This window comes from Triturus cristatus, chromosome 8 (assembly GCF_964204655.1).
Source record: "Triturus cristatus chromosome 8, aTriCri1.1, whole genome shotgun sequence".
NCBI classification, from domain to species: Eukaryota; Metazoa; Chordata; class Amphibia; order Caudata; family Salamandridae; genus Triturus; species Triturus cristatus.
Genome location: NC_140591.1, coordinates 1,666,559,968 through 1,666,573,726, shown reverse-complemented (window position 1 = coordinate 1,666,573,726; position 13,759 = coordinate 1,666,559,968). Strand labels below are relative to the sequence as shown.

At 41.4% G+C, this 13,759-nt stretch overlaps 1 protein-coding gene across 1 annotated transcript in view; it reads left to right on the top strand.

Annotated features, from left to right (window-relative positions):
• LOC146808529 (vomeronasal type-2 receptor 26-like) overlaps positions 1–13,277 on the top strand; it is a 47,536-nt gene extending 34,259 nt beyond the window's left edge. The window contains exon 4 of the mRNA XM_085623980.1: positions 12,355–13,277. Within this exon, the coding sequence (XP_085480106.1) occupies positions 12,355–13,277 (923 nt within the window). The remainder of the gene's footprint in view (positions 1–12,354) is intronic.
• The last annotated feature ends 482 nt before the right edge of the window (positions 13,278–13,759 follow it).

The following is a 13,759-nucleotide window of genomic DNA, read 5'->3' as shown; positions in this document are numbered from 1 at the left end:
CAGGTTGATCCAGTACACTACAATGGTGTCACCAATAAGGTGTAACAAAAGTAATCACAAAATTAGTGAAACAATGCTCAATGTGATACAATGTCACAACAATAAACACAGCAGTATTTCACTGTATCCAAAGTTCCAAAGATTTTTCCAGAAACAGGAATGCGTCAGGGTCTGTTTTAATTCAGAGTCCTCACGAATGAAATCCAATGATGCATAAAAGAAATAGCTTGCATTCAGCATACAACAAACAAGGACTTCATAAATCCCAATGCATTTCGGGATAAAAACGGCCCTTCATCAGGGGAATCTGTAACAAGTAAATATACGAATTATACATTCCAAATATCTGGTAGAGATAGCGATGAGACTGACACATAGGCTCAAGTAGTCAGACAAAAGCAACTAAGTAGGATGACAGGAAAGCACTGCCTTTACAAAACCATGCGAAATAAAATCTATGAAAAAAACAACGTGCTGCACTCGTGAAAAAGGAAAAAAGAAAAGAGAAAAGTAATCGGTGTTTTCAAGCCGACTGGTGATATCAAGTGATTCAAATATCTTAAACATAAAGGTGAAAAAGTCCAATAATGATGCCAAAACGCCAAACTCAAAACTCGACAAGAGATAACCCAGTGCTGTTAAAGACTAAAGATGCTCAATAAACCACACATACCTATAAGAAGGAATGTAAAAACAGTAATCTCCTTCAAGTAAATACGTATTCGTGAAACACCTGGAAGTGGAAAAAACCGCTATGAAGCTATGGTAAAAGTGTGTCAAGAAAACAAAGAAGCAATGGAAAAAAGAAAAAGAGTATTTCAGAATAACCCTCTTCCAACAATGCAGGATGCAAGTGCACATAGACGCCAATGCGCGCCAGAGAAATACACGTAGCGCAGCGACCGGAACAGTGTGCATAGAAATAGGACTCAAAGGTGATGCAAGATCTACGAGGATTACTGTTATCCTTTCCGCTTTGAGGTTTAGGTAAGCAGGCTTGCTCACACCTTGTGCGCTTGGCATTTTTATTTGTTAGGAATTTCTCATCCAACTTCTTATGTGATTATTTTGGCAGCATTCGCATTTAGCCTGCTGGCTGCAGTTCTCAGGCAGGATGTTTTTACATTCCTGCTTATAGGTATTGTTGGACTTGGCCCTTTTTGCAGGGTCATCCCTAAACTTTTTGCCTTCCTCCTGTATTTTCTCTGACCTGTTGTTGGCTGTTTTATGACTCTGGGCACCTTACCACTGCTGATCAGTGCTAAAGTGCATATGCTCTCCCTATGGTAAAATGTATACATTGATTGGTTGCCATGATTGGCTTATTTGGTTTACTATCAGCCCCTAGAAAAGTGCACCAGGAGTGCCAGGGCTTGTAAATACAAATGCTGCTGGTGGGCTTGCAGCACTGGTTGTGCCACCCACAGAAGCGGCCTAGTAAAATGTGTCTAAGGTCTGCCACTGCAGAACCTGCGTGCAGTCTGGTACTGTCACGCCGATTGCGCAAGTACACCTACTTGCCAGTCCCTAAACCTTCCCTAAACTACATATTAGTCACCCCTCTGGTAGGCCCAAGGGCAGGGTGCATTGTAGGCATAAGGTAGGACATGCCCTGATGTGTGTGGCATGTCTTAATAGTTAATTACAGCCATTTTCGTTTTTCAATATTGAAGGCTACCTGCTCTCCATAGGCCAGAATGGGCTGCTGGAATTACTATACGCTGTAATCCCAGTGGACTCATAGAGCATGGTAGAAAGTCAGGTTTAGTATGCCTGAACTCAGAATAATAAAATACTTCTTTTAGTAAAGTTTATTTTAATATCCTGTGTTTGTAAATACTACTTTTAGAAAGTTCGTATTTACTGACCTGGCCATTTCAGTCCGCCTCTGCTGTGTATGTGTGTGCTGCCTAGTTTCAGTGGGGAGAAGGGCTGGGGAATTCCAGGAGACAGGCTGGCTGCCAGGTGGTGGGTAGAGACATTACACCAGGATGGGTGGGAGGAGTACACCTTGACTCTGAATAGACCTGTGCTCTGCCACCACAATGCCGGCTCCGCCCCCTGTGGAGCGGCTGATGTCTCTGCCCTGCCTGCTGAAAGGAAAGAGTCACCACAACAAAGTGCTCCAAAACCGGACTGAGCCAGGCACAGGCCCCCTGGCGACAAAGAACAAAAGAATTGCTGTATAAAAGAAGGAGCCCTGCTCCCAAGAAATTAGATCAGATCCTGCTGAAACAAGAAGAACCTCTGCCAGAAGACAAGGAACTGGGAAAGCTGTAGGAGGAGTAATTGTCCCTGACCTGGGGGATTGGCCTGCAGTGGTTGCCTTGCTGCTGAAGGAGAGGAGAAAAGACTACAAAGACTTTTATTTCAACTTGTGCTTAAAAATCTCCAAGGACTTGAACTGAGCTTGCCCCCTGAACGAAGTCCCAGGACCAGTGGACTTCATCCCCAGCTCCCCAAAGTCTTTTGGAAGTGCCTGCTGCTGTTGTTGGGCCTTCTGAGGGACTGCGTGTCGCAAGGAGCTGGAAGCGCGATGCAAGGGAGAGAAGCGTGCCGCCGTCGGAGCTGTTGCCGTCGCATCTCGCAGAGAGTGTCGCGGCTGCAGCATCGCATCGAGCGGAAGCGTCTCGCAACATTCAGGAAGTGTCTCGCAACGCCGAAGAAGCATGTCGCCATCACAGCTGTCGCATTGCACCGCATCGAGAGGAGAGTCTCGCATCGAGGAGGAAGCGTGTCGCCATCGCAGCCATCGTAGTTGTCGCATTCCACCGCATCCAGAAAAGTGCCTCGCATCCACGGAGAAGCGTGCCGCCATGGGAGCCGCTGCCGTCGCATCTCGCAGAAGGGGTGTCACCACTGTAGCATCGCATCGAGCGGAAGCGTCTCGCAACGTCGGAGAAGAGTGCCGCTGCCAAGGCCGATGCCGTCGCATCTTGCCAAAGGTGACGCCGCTGTAGCTGACGCATCGAGTCGAGACTTCTCGCAACATCGGAGACATCTGGAAGATCCCGTCTTTATTTCTTTTGCACCAAGAACTTCAACGCATCTGCATCGCTGCAACACTTTCGTTGCCCTGCGTGTCGCATCTAAGGTACATTGACTTAAAGTGTCGCATTTGAGAACTTAAGAGAAACTAAGCCATCTTCTACCAACTAAGCAACCGTATTGTGTATTTTTAAACGTTTAATGGTCTTTGGAAAAACCTATATAAAGATTTCTTATTTTTACTATAACTTCCTGTGTGGTGTCCATTTGTGGTGTTGTCACTTGGTTACTGTATGTGTTCACAAATGCTTAACTGATAACGCTCTGAGATAAGCCTTGTCTGCTCGCGCCAAGCTACCTAGAGGGTGAGCAAGGGGTTGTTTTAGTAGTGTAACACCTCATCCTGCCTAGAGGAACGGTTCCCTGCTTGTCACAAGTACTTACCTGTGCCAACCAGAGAACCCGGATTCTAACATTGGTGGTCAGCAGTGAGGATTCTGGACTTGCATTTGTGACTCATGTACAGTAATTGGTGAACACTACTTAGTGAGTGCAGATCTTAAACGCAACCAATACTTGTTGGTAGATTTCTTTTGGGACTGTCTATTTTTGAGCACTGCCAAGCTTTACCATGGTGGAAAAAGCAGCATCCATAGTCTCTGTTGATACCGAACTCGAAAGGGAAGAAGAGGAAATGGATAATTACACTGCCAAGCAGCTAAAGTTCTTTTGCAAAAAGTTTTATGTGTCTACAACAGGATGTAAACACAAGGCACAGCTCTACAAGGCGCTGTGGCCTGGGTAGAAGCAAGGAAAGCCACTGAGGATGAGAATGCAGATGAACAACTGGTTGGGCCCGTGGGCTCAGAAGCTGCTGGTAGCAGTGTTTCTAGGAGAAGTATATCTCCAGAGGAGTTGGCAGACAGACAGGACACCAGGAATCATGAGATAATATTGGCAAAGCTGGAATTTAAAAGCCAATTGGAGCTAGAAAGCAAGAAAGCAAGAAGCTGGCTCTGGAAGAAAGAGAATAGCTCTTGAAGAAAGAAAGATTCAGATGGAGCATGACTTCATAATGAGGAAATTTGATATGGAGCTCGAGAGGCTTGAGGCCAGGAGTGTCTCAACCCAGCAACAAGAAATATGTGTAGCTCAGAGATTGAGCTTTGCTGAGTGGGAGGAGGAATCCAGCTCAGAGGGTGGCAGCAATATCGAATTTTCTAGTGCTGAGAGAGTAGTACGCACACCCAGAGATATGGCGCCTGACTTGAAGGAGGGGGTTAACATACACCAGGAGGTTCAAGGGCATGAGGTAGCTCCAGTAGTGCGCAGTATCCCTGAAGGGAATAGGGTAACTGGCGCAGGGGTTCATGGTCCTAGTAGTGGGAGGGGCACTCTACTGACTCTAGCTGAGAGGTGCAGGGAGAGGGGTTCTCCCAAAATTGAAGTCCTGGTGGGTGAGTGTGAAGACCGCCCAGAAGAGTGTGGGTTGTGTGACAGAGACAGTCTCCATTATTTCCATATTTAAACCATGCAGAGAAAATCAAATCCTTACCTGTATATCACTTACAATCAGAGGAACATTTCATTCAGGCACCAGGGGCACCATGCTGTTTCATCCTTAACACATGCAAAATGAATAGATGATGAATGGAATGCTGAGCAAATTAAATATTCACCCCCCAGCCACAGATCTGGGTTAAATTCATCGATTTTTTTTGCACGTCATGCCATTGCAGTTTACACCCGGCCAGTTAGTCTTGAGCAAGTTCTCAATGGGAACAGCCCACCCTGAACTGTCCTAGGTGGACCAGAAAGAAGCATCTTGGGACCAGTTTCAGGGTATCACCCCTGATCAACCAGGCAAGCTTGAATCTCGTGGTGTGGCAAGCACGGGGCCCGCATATGGGCATGCCCTTTCCTCTTAGGGCAACAAATGCAAAAAGAACAGATGACTGATTGATTGCTGAATAATTCAAACATTCACTCCCAGGCACAGATCTGGATTACATCCATCATTTTTTTGCATGCCTCGCCATTCAAATTTAGACCCAGCCACTTGACTAGGGGTGAATGTTTGATATGTTCTGCATTCCTCCATAATTTGTGTGTCTTTTGCTTTCTCATCCTTAACACAGATGCTAATTAAGTTGATCCAAGATGTTGAGTTTACAGCTGTCTGATATGGTCATCTCAGAATATAAAGGGCCAAGCATCATTTGCCCTCAATTGGGGCATCACACCTACTGGTACATTTAAGATAGGACTAGGAGGAGGGATGTACCATAAATGTACAGTCTCTGGTACAGAATAACTCAAAATTTGATTGTAAAACTCTTTAGCGGGGATGCTAAAGTCACACTGCTAAAGCCATTCAGTCTACTGAGATAGAAGCAGTATATGTGCTTTGGCCTCTTGGCCAATATTAAGAATCTTCCAAATTAAAGAGTTAAAGTTTTGTACTACACAAACCACATTGGGGCTTGCACGGCATATGAATGTGTTAAATTCCAATAAGATAGGAACATATATCATCCTTAACCCTGGGCGTAGGACTACGCTACTCTCGCGTAGTTTGCATAGTTTGCGCAACTACGCGCTACGCAAATTGCACGTAGCGCAGTGCAAAAACACGTAGCAGCCATTTTTTGCTTGATCGCGGTCCTCAACGTCAAGTTGGCGACCGTGGGCGACCAAAATAACATCCCGGCGAGACTTTTTCCTCGTTCACGATCAGCAACATCATGTTGCCGATCGCGAGCGTGGAAAATAAACCTCCCGGTGAGATTTTCAATGTGGGGAGGTCAGGTTTCTCATTGCGAGTAGTAACGTATGCTCGCGACCGGTCCGCGTTGAGAAAGCTGCCGCTCATGGACAAATCTACTCGAGGGGCAGAAAAGGACCGCTTGCACTGTGCAAGGTGCGGTTTCCAATGATTGCACAGTGCGGACATGCATCTGGCACTGTGCAATCAGTGCAAACAGCATTTTGCACAGTGAACTGAGCAGTTCGCGTAGCTCACGTAGTGCGAAGTGCACTTCGTGTAGGTACGCGAAGATCTACTACGCAAACTACGCCCAGGGTAACTTACTAATGCTCTTAAAACTCGCCACGCGATCAAACCCAGATCGCTCTACTGCGTACCCAATTTAAATTGGCTAGAAGAAAAAGGGAGAGCATACTAAGGGAGGAAACTTGGGAAAGGCTTACTCAGGCCATTATTGCAGGAGATAGTAGGGAGTTTTGGGCCATAATCAACTCACTGTATTTTAAGACTCATAGAGACTCTTCGTTGGACACACATGTTGGAGAGGAGGAGTGGATAGAACACTTTACTAATATCTTCTCGCCCGCTGCCGTTCTCCCCTTTGCCCATCTGTCCCTCTGAATAAAAGGAAGGTATTCTTGTCATTCTCGCTTATTGAGGTTAAGAGGGCCCTATCTTCATGCAGTATAGGAAGAGCCCCAGGTCCGGATGGGGTCCCAATAGACCTCTTCCAGGGCAACTATGACCTTTGGGTTCCTTTATTGACCAATGTTTTTAACAACATAGCAATAGTAGGTCCCCCCCCTTCATGGAAGACAAGTATAATTGTTCCTATCTACAAAAAGGGGGACAAGAGTAGCTCTAAAAACTACAGGCCTATTTCCCTTTTAGACACTACTGCGAAACTCATGGGCCGTCTGATTTTAGCAAGATTAGAGCTTGGGCAGTTGATAAGTATATATTAATGCAAGTCCAGTATGGGTTTCAACAGGATAGGGGAAGTGTAGATCAGTGCCTCAATCTTTCATTGATAAAAATACAAGGGCTAAGGGTGGGAAAATCTCTCTTGCCTTTATGGACCTTTCAGCAGCATTTGACTGCGTTTCTCACCCAAAGCTCTGGTATATCATGGAAGAGATGGGGATCAACCCTCCAATAACTGACTTTATCCAGCAATTGTACTCGAAGCCATCAGCATCGGTTAGATACGGGAAAAACGGGGAATGTACCCGTCCTTTTAAGATCCTAAGGGGTGTAAGATAGGGCCATTCTTGTTTTCCAATCAATACGAACGACGTGGGGATCGCCCTCCTGGGTGTAACCCCTGATCTCCCCGTGTCTGAGTCTATCCAGCTCCCAATTCTGGAGTATGCAGATGACGCAGTCCTTATCTCCAGAACAGGGATAGGGCTGCGTTGCCTAATCACCACTTATGCTGCCTTGATGGATTTTCTTGACATGAAGGTTAACCAGCTAAAATAATTTGTAATTATTGTTGGGGCGGGTGTTTGAGGAAAACTATCACACCTCCACACAGAATCAGGGAAAATTGAGGTGGTGGAGTCTTTCCCCTATCTTGGGGTGGTTTTTGATAAGAATCAAACGTGGTCTAGACTAATTGATGCAAGGGCCATGGGACTGGAAAGGAGTCTGGGAGAATTAAAAGCATTTACCTCCTGAATGGGCAGGAAACCTCTGGCCACTGTTAAGCAGATTCATCAAGCTAAAACAAAATCAGCGGCCACATATGGAGCGGGAGTCTGGGGTCTGGCACACCACAAACAACTCCAAATCATTGAAGATAAGTTTTTGAAATCCTTGGTCTCCCTTCCCCGGTAACTAGACATAATATCGAAAAAAAAATATCGAGTAGCAAGAATATCGAGTTTTTAATATCGAATGGACAGTATATCGACTTGCAAAAATATAGTGGTGAAGAATATCGAAAAACAGGTAAGAAATATCGATTGCAATAATATAGTTGTTAAAAATATCGATTTTTTTATAGTGTTTTAAGTGTTAGTATATGTGTTAAAAGTATGTATTAATATTGGAATGTATGTTAGAATATGTTTTAAATTATTGAATTTTATGTTTTTTTATTTTTTTGTAATTTAATTCCGTAGCGGGTTGTGGGTTTATAGGGGAGTAGGGTGGGAAGTAATTTAATTATAGTACATTAAATAATAATTTATAGGAATTATTAATTATTTTTTATTTAATTTTGCGTTTTACTTCTGTAGCGGGTTGTGGGTTTATAGGGGAATAGGGTGGGAAGTAATTTAATTATATATTATTAAATAATAATTTATAGGAATTATTAATTATTTTTAATTTAATTTTGCGTTTTATTTCTGTAACGGGTTGTGGGTTTATAGGGGAATAGGGTGGGAAGTAATTTAATTGTTATTAGTTAATTATTAATTGGTATTGCAAATTAATTGGTTGTTGATTAATTATTAATTGGTAAATAATTAGTATTAATTGGTAATTAATTTGTATTAATTGTTTAATTGATAATTATGTTAATTGTATTCATTTAATATTTGGAGCGGGCAGTGTGTTTATAGGGGAATATGGTGGCAAGTAATATAATTGTAAATAAATAATTATGTAATTTATTTGTGTATATTGTTAATTAATATATCTTTAATTTAATTTTGCATTTTACTTCTGTAGCGGGTTGTGGCTTTATAGGGGAATAGGGTGGGAAGTAATTTAATTGTTATTAGTTAAATATTAATTGGTATTGCAAATTAATTGTTTGTTGATTAATTATTAATTTGTAAATAATTAGTATTAATTGGTAATTAATTAGTATTAATAGGTAAATTGATAATTAAGTTAATTGTATTCAATTAATATTTGTAGCGGGTATTGTGTTTATACAGGAATATGGTGGGAAGTAATATAATTGGAAAAAAAAATTTATTTAAATAATATGTGTATATCCTTAATTAATATATTATAAATTAATTATTAATTGGTATTATTTGCATTTATTAATGTTTGTTATTGAAAAACAATTGTTTGTTAATTAATTATTAATTGTTAATTAATTAAACAAAAATGTATTGGTATTTAAAAATGATCAATTATTGTGTGATTGGTAATTAATGGTAATACTTGTTTTTGTATTAATAATTAATTAATTTAAAAATAAAAATACATTTAATATTTTCTCTACTATTGCACTTACTTGAGTGGGAATAGTAATTTTTACCCCTACGCTATCCAATGCTTTCCCTATTATTGCACTCTCTGGAGTGTGAATAGTAATTTTTACCCTCCCGCTATCCAACGCTTTCCCTACTGTTGCACTCACTGGAGTGGGAATAGTAATTTTTACCCTCCCGCTATCCAACGCTTTCCCTACTGTTGCACTCACTAGAGTGGGAATAGTAATTTTTACCCTCCCGCTATCCAACGCTTTCCCTACTGTTGCACTCTCTGGAGTGGGAATAGTAATTTTTACCCCTACGCTATCCAACGCTTTCCCTACTGTTGCACTCACTGGAGTGGGAATAGTAAATGTTACCCTCCCGCTATCCAACGTTTTCCCTACTGTTGCACTCTCTGGAGTGTGAATAGTAATTTTTACCCCTACGCTATCCAACGCTTTCCCTACTGTTGCACTCACTGGAGTGGGAATAGTAAATGTTACCCTCCCGCTATCCAACGCTTTCCCTACTGTTGCACTCTCTGGAGTGGGAATAGTAATTTTTACCCCTACGCTATCCAATGTTTTCCCTATTATTGCACTCTCTGGAGTGGGAATAGTAATTTTTACCCTCCCGCTATCCAACGCTTTCCCTACTGTTGCACTCTCTGGAGTGGGAATAGTCATTTTTACCCCTACGCTATCCAACGCTTTCCCTACTGTTGCACTCACTGGAGTGGGAATAGTAAATGTTACCCTCCCGCTATCCAACGCTTTCCCTACTGTTGCACTCTCTGGAGTGGGAATAGTAATTTTTACCCCTACACTATCCAACGCTTTCCCTACTGTTGCACTCACTGGAGTGGGAATAGTAAATGTTACCCTCCCGCTATCCAATGCTTTCCCTACTGTTGCACTCTCTGGAGTGGGAATAGTCATTTTTACCCCTACGCTATCCAACGCTTTCCCTACTGTTGCACTCACTGGAGTGGGAATAGTAAATGTTACCCTCCCGCTATCCAACGCTTTCCCTACTGTTGCACTCTCTGGAGTGGGAATAGTAATTTTTACCACTACGCTATCCAATGTTTTCCCTATTATTGCACTCTCTGGAGTGGGAATAGTCATTTTTACCCTCCCGCTATCCAACGCTTTCCCTACTGTTGCATTCTCTTGAGTGGGAATAGTAATTTTTACCCTCCCGCTATCCAACGCTTTCCCTACTATTGCACTTACTGGAGTGGTAATAGTAAATTTTACGCGCCCGCTATCCTACACAGAAAATATTGAATATTTTTAATTAATATCACGTTAAGATATATGTATTAATTTTTTTTTTACTTACTTTAATTATTCATTAAGTTTACTGTTATTTAAGTATTTTTAAGTATGTGTCAGTTAATTATATGTATTATTTCATTTATTTAACATTACTTTTAAAACATTTAAAATATTCGATATTTTGACTAACTATATTATTTACAACGATATTTTGGATTCAATATTTTTGTAATTTCCTGTTTGGAGATAGGACTTCGATATTTTGGCATTCTATATTTTGGCATCGATATTTTTGTAAGTCTATATTTTTGTAGTCTATATTATGTCAGTGATCCCCCTTCCCCATTTAACTTCTAATTTTATACTCCGCACTGAGTTAAGCCTACCCCATATTACGGATTCAATTAGATTGGCTCCTTTGCTTCTGTGGTTTTCAATTTGGTGAATGAAAACTCTCCCTTTAACCCAGAGTATAATAAAAGATTGCCTGAGCCTCGACAATTATAAGAGAATCAGATGGATTAACTATGTCGAGCGAGAATTGACGAAGTTGGGGATGAAAGTATTGTTTATAGACCCGCTTTCTTGCAGGTTAATATCCAAGCGAAGACTGGTCGAAACTTTGATGCTGAAAGCCCAGTAGATTTGTAGGGAGAACAACGACAGGAAGCAGTCTATTCTGGTTTATCAACCTTATTATCTACTTAGGCAGGTGGATCCCCCTACCTAGAGGAAGTTACAATACCACACCACAAATTTATATTACTACGATTTCGCTTAACTTTGAACGGTAGGATTCCCATCAAAAACTTATCACCATTCGGACCTAATCAACTGTCCTTGTGACAAGTCCCTCGCCCAAACAGATCTTCATATACTGTTTTTTTGTGGTCACAATCTTAAAGAAAGGAAAAAGTACATTGTACCGATTTTAAAGAGCCATAATTTTGTCCAATGTAGGGTTGCACTATTCTTTTTAAAATCATTACCAGACCATCTAGTGTGCTTCTCCCTAGCCTCATTTTTATGGGCTTGTAGGAAAAGGCGGAAGATCTTGGGATTATAAAACTTTATAGGTAAATTACTTTAACTATTTATATTTTGCATTTAAACTTATATTTGATGTGGCAGATTTAAGTACTTAGAAACTGAATCTTTGTAAGATTTTTAACTTCTTCCTACAAGAATCCTGATGACATGGTTACCATATTTTATCTATGAAAGTTGTTTTACCTTTTAAATGTATTGTTGTTTCTTTACTTTTATGATCATGCCTAAGAATGATCTAATAAAGTTGGAATTGAAATTGAGTAGATATGGCACATTTTTCTCTCTCCATTGGACATAAGGCAGCACAGTAACGTTGGTGAAGCATTGTCTTGTGTCAAAGAATAGTAATCTGGGCTGCAATCCCACTCCCTATCTGTCACTGAATCTCTCTCACTCCCACACATTTTCACTTCACTCTTGTTTATACATGTAGACACACATCACACAGACACACACTCTATCAAATAACACACTTTCACTTACACCCACCCACACAATATACATTTAGAATTATTTTGCTTATCAAAGCTGCCACAAAAGGTCTCTTTCCAGTAATGTGCGCTCTATTTTTATTACACTAATAGTGAATACTAGAATATGGTATACTATTAGCATCTGAAAAATGAACAGAAAAATGCAATATGGCACTATCCCTGTGATCATGGCACAGACTTTGCCACCTGTGAGCTGCAACCCCTGTCGACACCTAAAGGATATCCATGCCAGACACCAAGCTTTAATGAGATTACCTTGGCAAGGAAGCAATGAACCCAAGATTATACAAGACGTTGGTGTAAACTCTATGGTATATGTGACAAGAGGTGTGCTAAAATACAATCATTCATTGAATTAGGAATGTGCTGTTTGTGTTTTAGGAACTTGACAATAACTCAGCTGTCTAGATTTAAGGGCATAAGAAAGTTCATGTTGTCCTCTTCAGTCTCGTGTTGTTGTGGATTGAAATAGGCCACTCTATTGTAGTGTCTCACCTACTCACAGGCATGTTTAATTATTATTTTGAACTCTAAAAGGACATTTTAGGCAGAGAGACGTGTTTGTGATAAGAAATGAAAAAATAATTTATGCCAATATCTTTTTTCTTTTACAGATAGAGTGAAATGCCTTAAATGTGTTGAAACCCAGTGGTCCAATAGGAGACATGATCAATGCGTTCAAAAGCAGGTTGAATTTCTTACAGTGTATGAACCCATGGGTCTCACACTGGCCTTATGTGCATCAGCGATGGCCCTTATTACTGCTTCTCTTCTTTTTCTCTTCAACAAGTACAAAGACACTCCCATCGTCAAAGCCAACAACCGAGAGCTCAGTTACCTGCTTCTCATCACCCTCACGTTCTGCTTCCTTTGCTCCTTCATGTTCATTGGCCGCCCTACGAAGCTCACCTGCATGCTGCGACAGACTATATTTGGGGTAATTTTTTCCATCAGTGTGGCCTCTGTTCTGGCAAAAACAATTCTTGTTGTTCTTGCTTTTAAGGCCACAAATCCCAGCAGCTCATCAAGGAAGTGGCTAGGATCGAAAACACCATTTTGCATAGTTTTTTTCTGTTCATTGCTCCAAATTGTAATCTGTGTTTTATGGCTAGCAAAGTCTCCTCCATTCCTAGAAATGAACATGAAGTCTTACAAAGAGAAAATAATCCTTGAGTGTAATGAAGGGGACACCATCTTCTTCTATCTCATGCTGGGATACATGGGCCTCTTGGCCATGGTCAGCTTTATAGTGGCCTTCCTCTCAAGGAATCTCCCCGGAAGCTTCAACGAGGCCAAGCTGATCACCTTCAGTATGCTGGTGTTTGTCAGTGTGTGGATCTCCTTCATCCCGGCGTACCTGAGCACACGGGGCAAGTACATGGTGGCCGTGGAGGTGTTTGCCATCCTGTGCTCCAGCGCTGGACTGCTTGGCTGTATATTCTTTCCCAAGAGTTACACCATTCTTGTAAGGCCTGAAAGTAACTGCAGGAGTTACTTAGTAGGAAAACATGTAGTTAATAGAGTCAAAGAAGGATAATGGCCGTTGATGAGTTTTATTTTCTGGTACCCTGATAAATAATCAGGATGATTGACAATCATAATGACCATCAAATGTGACATTACAAAAACATGTAAACATTTTCAGCCACTATAAAAAAAAGACTTGGGTAAGTGGTGGTGTTGGTATCTTCAACATATTCAACGCTGTTTTTTTCATGGCATGGAATAACAGAGACTACTGACCATTATCAAAAGTGGGAGTGCTGGCATGTTTGATAAAGGGCATCTTAGCAGGTTCACCGTTAATGCTGATTCATCCGGTAACTGGTAGCACTGCTAATCTGTGGTGTTTTACTCTGAGACTCCACTTGGAAGGATTAGAATAGTTCACTCATAACAGGGTTCTCAGGGTCCCACTGGTACGCCCTGGTAACAGACCATCCTCTCCCTGAGAGCTGTGATGTTCTCAATATCAGTAATAACATGGGGTATAGTTACCAGGGGGGATAATTTTGACCT